Source organism: Dipodomys ordii, unplaced genomic scaffold, assembly GCF_000151885.1.
Source record: "Dipodomys ordii isolate 6190 unplaced genomic scaffold, Dord_2.0 Scaffold136, whole genome shotgun sequence".
NCBI lineage: Eukaryota > Metazoa > Chordata > Mammalia > Rodentia > Heteromyidae > Dipodomys > Dipodomys ordii.
The window spans coordinates 6,685,452-6,693,992 of record NW_012267352.1 but is presented as its reverse complement, the minus strand read 5'-3'; the positions used below and the strand labels follow the sequence as shown (position 1 = coordinate 6,693,992).

The window sequence follows — 8,541 nt, the reverse complement described above, 5'->3', positions numbered from 1 at the left end:
TCTCCTTCTCCAGTCCTGTTGGGTCACGTCTCCTTCTCCAGTCCTGTTGGGTCACGTCTCCTTCTCCAGTCCTGTTGGGTCACGTCTCCTTCTCCTCCACTGTCTTCATGTTGTAGTACGTCAGATCTCAGTCTTACGCCCTCCACACACCACCCTGCTTTACTTATATCATTTGGATTCACAATAATCAGTCCCATTTATATTCTAATGCTTCCCAGAGTCACATAGCTCTATTCTAAGCCTGCCTTCCCACATTCAGGTATATCTGTGTCTAGGACACTTGTCCTCTTGGTATCTATGAAATATACCAGTTTTAATGTGTTTTCAGATATTTTTCTATCTCCCCTTCTGTAACCTTTCACATTTTGGTTGAGAGCATCTCCATCTTCCTGTTACTCAGGCCAAAAACCTGGAGTCATCTTTGATTACTCTCATTTCTTCCAAGAAATTTCCTCAGGAAAATTTCCCAGCTCTACCTCCAGAATACAGTCAGCCGCTGACTACTTCTCTCAGTGAGGAGAGGAGGCTGTGACTTCTCTAGGGGGAGCCATACTGTCCTTTACTGACATTACATCCTGACTCCACTTCCAGCACCCCCTCTTGGCTTCTTCAGCCTCGTTCCCTTTGCCAATGTGGGTCTATCACACTTCGTGCAAATGAAGCCTGCCTAAATCTCTGATTTAAGTCTATAATGAGTCCCTTCTCTTTCCCTTACCCTGGTCATCCTTATGACACCCCATTTATTTTCAGGGTGTTTATAATCTTGGAAGAGACCATAGATTTGAATATTACTGTACCATGATGTTAGCTGTTGACTTCCCATCTCCTACTAAAACATTAGCTCCATATTAGAGATCTTGGTGTGTTTCATTCATTTCTCTGTTTTGAGCAGGTAAGACTTGTCATAGATTGGTACTTAGCAAACTTTCCCGATGAATGAAGCACACAAATCATGTTGAGACCTGACTTTTCAATAACTACATGGTTGGTCATAGGTTTCACCTACTAATCCATGCCTTCTATCCACTATGCAAACAGCATATCCACTTTGCAAATCTGACAAATTAAATGATTTGTGTCTGCACACTTAGCTACTTGGGAAGCAGAGATCAGAACTATCATGGTTCCAATCTAGCCTAAGAAAAAAAAGTTTATAGGAGATTAAATAGAGAAAGGAAGTTATGGTCACAAAATCAAGGAAGGAAGCTTTTAGGCAAGTGTATGCATTCATTCAGAAATAGGGAATTTTGCAGTTGATGCACTGTTAATTGTATAGAAGTTGGGAAAAAAACAAACAGAACCATTATCCTATGACCATGTAATTGCCATTGTTTTTTAAGAAATTACTACAGAGTCACTACATTATTACAGAAAATTAAAATGTTATTACATGATAACTATTCAATTAGTTCATGCCACCATCAAATGTACACTTATTGAACCAACAAAGAAATAAAATGCACCATTTTTCTCTCCAGAAAAGAAAAAGAAAAACACTTGTGAGGCCCATCTCCTTTTCAGCAGAAAAAGCTTGGCAAGTTGGCAAACTGGTAAACATATATATATATAGACACACACACACACACACACACATATGTGTGTGTGTCTATATATATGTATATATGCAGGAAGTTCAACATCTAGGCTATCCAAGGCAAAGAACAAGACTTTCTCTCAAAATAAGCTAGAAAGAAAGGGCTAGAGCATGGCTTAAATGAGAGAGCTTTTTCCTAAGTCCAAAGCCCTAAGTTCAAATATCAGTACTGCCAAGAAAAGTTAAATGTTTGTAATTTGCTAAGAATATTGTTGTAGTTGGTATGAAGATATTAAGATGAAGATATAAGGAAAACAACAAATAGAAAACGAGAGTAGAGAATACATTCTATCTCTAATTAAATGCAAGGTCATGTGTTATCTGAAGTTTGAGGTTGCTTTTTCATGCCTAGAAACATATTTATTTTTCAGGCTTCATAGTGTCATTATTTCTACAGAGAGAACACACAACGTGATGCTTTTGTAGTAAATGTACTGTTCTGGAAATGGAATACTGCAATAAACATTAGGAGCCTTATTCTGGAAACATTTTTTGGCTGCAAAAATAAAATAAAATTTTAAAAACTAAGTCTAGAAAAAGGTAATGTCCTTGATTACTTCCCATTTCCTGCTCAAAGTCAGTAATTAAGCTTTCACTTGAAGGATCAGGAAATGACACATAATGGTATTGACTGCTTTTGAAAACCCTTCATCTGTGGAAATACAAAGACAGTTACTGGCACTAATTAATTAACCTTGTGAAAATTGAGATAACAACCCAACTCACTGTATTATGTACTTCCACAGTCTAAAGCCACAGAAAGGAGAATGTGGCTTATCTTCTCACGAGGGGGCAGGGCTCAGTGGGAGTCTGCAGGGCTTATTGCTGTGCTCTGCAGAGAACTGAATGTCATTGTGCTTCTCATTCCACCCTTGTGAGGCAGTGACCTTTCAGAAGTAACCTCTTCTTGTGGTGTTGGTTAGATTGAATGGGTATCTTTTCAAATTACGATTATTAGTAAAATGGTCAGTAAAAATGGGAATTACGTGTCAAGTTGCACATCTATAATATTTTCTGGAACTTCTATGTAAACAAATGAAATAACCATATTAACCCTGATTTGAAAACAGGGTCAGCTGACAACTCCAAAGCTAGAGGAAAAATAGTATACTAAATCCGTGACAAAAGTCTTGGCAAAGACCAACAAAAAGAAAATAAGGCTTTTCGATACCATCAAGACAACTGAAATAAGAAGGATGTCTTTTTTTAGTTCCTAGAGAGAGAGAGAGAGAGAGAGAGGAGAAAGACAGAATGGCTGACAGACAGACAGAAAGGGGATGGGATATTTGCTAATGGAAGAATGTTAGAATGCTGAAGGATACATAAGAGTTGAAAAGTTGGGGGAAATCATCAATCTAATACCCTTAGAAAATTTGGGTTAAATCACTAAAAAGGGAGGGGATGGCTGATGACCCTAATATTTGCAAATCATCAAGTAGCTACAAAAGGGGAAATTGAGTAACAATACAGTGGAGAAACCAGACCATGTCTCAACTGGAAAACCAAAATAAATAATACTCAATAGGGACAAAGGGATAATCATTCCCCTGTGAGTATGTTACTCTGAGTTAAGACAACTTCAGATATGAAATGTGCGGTCTGGAAGCTTAGAGTCTAAATCTTAGCACAACAAAATATCTAAGCTGACGAACATTCTTGTTAACTGAAGAATGGGATAGATGTAGAGATTAATAGAAATAGTATTTAAAGACAGCCCTTACTCCTCTAAGACTGAAGAAGGTTTCTTTTTTGTTTGTTCATTTTGACTTTTAATTGGGAATTCCAAAGAAAGTTGTTTTCTAAAATAGATTGGCTGGGAAGAGATTCTAAATCATAACCCAACTATTTCCAGATGAAAGAGGTTGAAATCTAGAGCACTCTGACTTATTTCTGTGTTTGGTTCAGCCTATTGGAAAGTCTGTGGTTTGGTCTTGAGCAGATGGTAGTGAAATTATCACACTGTCTTCAGACTCTCCTTCAGGAAGTTTCAAACTTACTTAGACAAGAAAGACCACAAATATCAACAAGAATTAGAAAGAATATACTTGATCATGAGGTATATGTGTATTAAAAGAGCTGCAGGTTTTTATATTTTGGTAATGCTTAACAGTTTCAGTGATACCCTGCACCTTCCTTAGAGATTGCCCTAAACAGGTTGACAACTTTAAATTTATTCTCTGAATTGGGTATCATCCCTCATTTTATTTTGAGACAAAGTCCTACTGTGAAAACGAGGAACTAGAACTGGCTCTGTCTTCCAAACCAGATTATCCTACCTCAGCCTCCTAAGCAGGAGAATTACAGACATATCCCACCAAGTCCAGCTTCAAATGTTAACATTGTAGACAAACTATATGAAGCATTGTGGGGAAATGGCCTATTTGCACTCCTTATATCAGATAATTATAATATTGGTTATGCCAGAGTTTCAAGGGCCCCATGTCTCCAGCTGCACCCACACATATTTCAGAGATTATTTGACCTATAAAAAATAACAAAATCTCTTTGGATTAATTAGGAATTCTAAAATTGGTATTGCAAAAAGTTTACTTCCTAAGGAAAGTATATTCTCAGCAAGAAAGATAATATAATCCACCATTATCTAAGTATCATTTCCAAATAGCTCCCAGTGAGTGTTATTATTTTTTTAATGTGCCACGAAATAGTCCTAAAAATTTCACTCTTTAGCATCATTATCTCTTTATCAAAATTCAAATGCTATATAATAGAGCAGTTTCATGTCTGAGATTTTTCATGTCAATTATATGAGTTGGGAGGAAACATTTCTCATTGAAACATTCTCCAGTACCATTTGTATACAGAAGGCAGAGAGAAAACTCTTTGCTTCAGATGAATAAATACACAGGACAGGTTCATGACAGGGACCAATGCAAGACAACCTTCAGAATCAGCGCGCGTGTGCCCCACCGCAGGAACTGATGTGAAGCCTGAACATAAAGCATTGAAGAATCAGTTTCTTATAGCACCGTGGACATCATTGGACCTTCCTGTTCAACATGGAGGTTGCCTTACTTGCTTGCTTTGACTGGTTGAAGTGTTGTAAATCTCTTCCATCATTCTCTTAGATCACTGCCACTGAGGAATGGATATAAAATTCAGAAGAAATGGTTAGAGTCATTTCATTTCATTTTTTTATACAAAGTAGAGCTTTGAGTAGACCCACGTCTAAAGGGGCAGTAGAGAAGCTATGATCATCCGGGCTGATTTCCACACAGAGCTGGGACCTCTACTGAAGCACTTAGTCCACTTGGTTCTCTAAGGACTTAGTGAAAGAGCACTGCATCCGACTCAGTTCTGTGGCTCCTCTATCCTCTTTTCTCAGATGAGACAATTCTTTATTCTCACTTCTTCCATTGGTGCCAGTAAATGATACCAATCATCAGGCTCTTGGTAAAGAGAGGCTCTTGGTAAAGAGAGGCTCTTGGTAAAGAGATTGAGAAAGCAAGCATCTGTTTCTGCCAATCTGTTGAGGCCTGGTGTTTGTATGTAACCATGAATTAGAATGCTATCAATGCTTAGAAGACACTTAGTAAAGTTTGTTGAAACTTCATTCTTTTTTCTGCCACTCTACTATTGAAAGGTTGGCCGTTTATTTGGATCATCACACATGTCTTGAGATTTGGACTACATTTACAGGAAAAACTAAGACACATGCATTTCCTAACAGACTTGGGATGCTGCTTCAACTTCTAGAGCATCTTCAGACTTACTATCCAAATGTTGCAGAATGATTAGTTCTTCAAGATATGGGCAGATTTCTGCTCCAGAACCCCCTGTTTTCCAACCCTGGAGAGAGAACCGAAATCACTACATAATAGCTATCCATACCTAATCATTCAAAGGTGTACTAAATGTAATTTTTAATATGCTGACAGGTATTACAGTGACAGTTAATCCAAACTTTCAAATAAGATTTAGAACGTGGAATTCATCTTCAACCCTACCTCTACTTGTTTCCTTTGTTTCTCTTCTTATGTCTGTAATGGCTCCATCATCCTGTGAGTTATTGGCGTCTCTTTCACTCTCTTATCCCTCCTGCCAGGCACTCAGTCTTGCCTATGAGCTCTGCCAATCTTGGCTCTTATGAACGGTTTTTTCTTACTGTCATGACAGTCTGGGGTCCCTCAGGTATGCTTCTGCATCATCTTACCTTTTCTTTAGCCTCCTATTTATATTGCTGAGAGAGCAATCTTCAGCAAGTGCGTTCACTGACATAGTCAAAGAAAGCTTCTGATAACTCCACAACACATACTTGATATATGCTTTCCAAGCTTACCAAGGCAGTGAACTGATCTCACGTTCCCATCTATCTCCTTTCTTTGTATCTTGTGCTGAAACAAAGGACCTCTTCTAATGCTATACTTTTGGCCCAACTTGAATTATTCTTCAACTTCTTTTCTATCTTCCCCTTCCTCTTCATATGTCCTACAGACTTTCTCAAAGTCAGTAATTTGGAACCACCTAAGTCACTTTCCATCACCATTCAGAGAGCTTGTCCCTTCATGTACCCATGCCCTAGACCTGAAAAAAATAATATTTTTGCAGAGAAATACTATACAACTTTCTGAAGTATTTAGTTAGATTAGTGGTGCAAATGCAGCAGGTGCACAGGTATTTGCTAAATGGCTAATTGTTTTTCTCCTCTTTTTTCCCCCAGGGGCTCCACCCCCCTATACTTATGACCATGAGATGGAATACCATGCAGACTTGCCTCCTCCATATTCCCCGATGCCAGCGGCTTCTGTACAGCGTTCTCCACCCCCTCCTTATCCTGGAAATGCAAGAAAATAATCCCCCCGGAACAGTGTTAATCAGTGGTCTTGCCTGGAAGAAAATGGCTCACCTCGGAATCAGGCAGAAAATGCTTGCCCTAAGGAATACTTCAGGGGGTCAGATCGCAACTCAGATGGAATGCCCATGTTCTAAAATGCTGCGTTCCCACTCTGCTCAGAGCTGACACTCTGTCTGGTTCTATGGAATTACACCTTGAAAGATCAATTGATCTACTTAAGTATATTCAGGGAAGAAGAATGAAATTGACAGAACATCTGATTAGCCTGTTGTTTAAGGAGGAGTTGAAGAATTGATCGTGGAAAAGAGAAGACAGAAGAGGAACACAAGCATATCCTGTCCCATATAAGGAAGAAGCTTTATTTTCTGTAGCTTTAAAAGTCAGACCTAGAACTGTTCATTATTTCAGTCACCCAGAGGTGTATCCTGAGTTCCTCATAGCATGCTGTGTGCCGGGCACTGTGCTGGAGCACCAGGGTGGAGGTCACTGGGGAGTTTAGGTTTTAGTAAAGGCATACCTCATTTATTACACTTCGCGTTATTGCACTTTTCAGATATTTCATTATTTTTTACAAGCTGACTGTGGCAATCCTTTGTTGAGCAAGTCAATCTGTGCCATTTTTATAACAGCGTATGCTAACTTCGTGTCTTTGTTTCACAGTTTAGGAATACTTACAATATTTGTAAACATTCACATTGTTATTATATCTGTTATACTGATCTGCTGGTGGTGTGATTTGTTTTTGTACAATTACTTTTGTGTTTGCTTTGGGTTGCCATGAGCCAGGCCCATATAACATAATAAGCTTAATAGACTGATAAATGTGTGCATTCTGACCACGTTTCTGACAAGTTGTCTTCTATCCCCCTCCCTCCTCCTTTGGTCTCTCTATTCCCTGACATACAGCAATATTGATACTTGGCCAGTTAATAACGCTACAGTGGTTCTAAGTGTTCAGGTGAAAGGAAGAATCACACCTCTCTCCTTTAAATCAAAAGTTTGATATGATTAATGTCAGTGAGGATGACCTGACAGAAACTGAGACAGGCTAAAATGTATGCCTCTTGTATCACACAATAATCCAAGTTGTGAACATAAAAGGACTATGTTCTTCCCCCACGGTATAACCCCTGTTTTCACTATATTTGATGTCAGTGCCCTGCATCTTTTTTTATGTTTTTTATTGTGAAAATACTGTACAGAGGGGTTACAGTTACATGAGCAAGGTAATGAGTACATTCCTTATCAAGCATTGTTGCCTCCTCCTTTGTTTTTCCCCTACCATCCCTTCCCTCCCACCTCCACAACTACACTCCCCCCTCCCCTGCCTATATTATAAAGTTCGTATTTCAACACAGTGCCTTGTACATCTCATTGTTACAATGGGGCAACCTATGTCCCTATTTAAACATTTTGTTTTTTCCCTTCCCCTCCCCAAATTATACCAACATTAAATACAGTGAAAATGGGTTATAGCGTAGGGGAGGAACATACAAAGCAACAAAAAAAAATCACTTGGTACATTATAAAAACGTTCGAAACAATACCAAGAAAGACAAAACCACTTGTGTCCCTATCTTGGGGTTCATTTCACTTAACTTCATCTTATCTGGTCATATGTACATAGCTTTTGACCTTTACTACTTATCCCAGACATATACTAGTTATTGCAAATAAGAGAAACCATGGAACCTATGTTTCTTTGGGCCTGGTTTACTTCACTTAATATAATTTTTTCCAAGTCTTTCCATTTCCTAACAATTGGGGCAATGTCATTCTTTCTGATGAAGGCATAGAATTCCATTAAGTGTGTGTGTGTGTGTGTGTGTGTGTGTGTGTGTGTATCACATTCTATTGATCCATTCATCTACGGAGGGGCATCTGGGTTGGTTCAAATCTTAGCTCTGGTAAATAATACTGCAATAAATTTAGTTGTGCTGGTTGCTTTAGTATCGTCTTGTTTGTGATCACTTGGGTAAATGCCCAAAAGTGGAATTGCTGGATCATAGGGAAGCTCTATATGTAGTCTTTTGAGGAACCTCCATACTGTTTTCCAAAGTGGTTGAACAAGTTTCACTCCCACCAACAATGCAGTAGGGTTCCCTTCTGTCCACATCCCCTCCAGCATCTGTTG

General features: G+C 38.7%; 1 protein-coding gene across 1 annotated transcript in view; it reads left to right on the top strand.

Annotated features, from left to right (window-relative positions):
- The window catches only part of Cyyr1 (cysteine/tyrosine-rich 1), a 71,049-nt gene extending 63,814 nt beyond the window's left edge, over nucleotides 1-7,235 (top strand). Inside the window, exon 4 of the mRNA XM_013031025.1 lies at nucleotides 6,273-7,235. Coding sequence (XP_012886479.1) covers nucleotides 6,273-6,406 — 134 coding nt within the window. The 3' untranslated portion in view covers nucleotides 6,407-7,235. The remainder of the gene's footprint in view (nucleotides 1-6,272) is intronic.
- The last annotated feature ends 1,306 nt before the right edge of the window (nucleotides 7,236-8,541 follow it).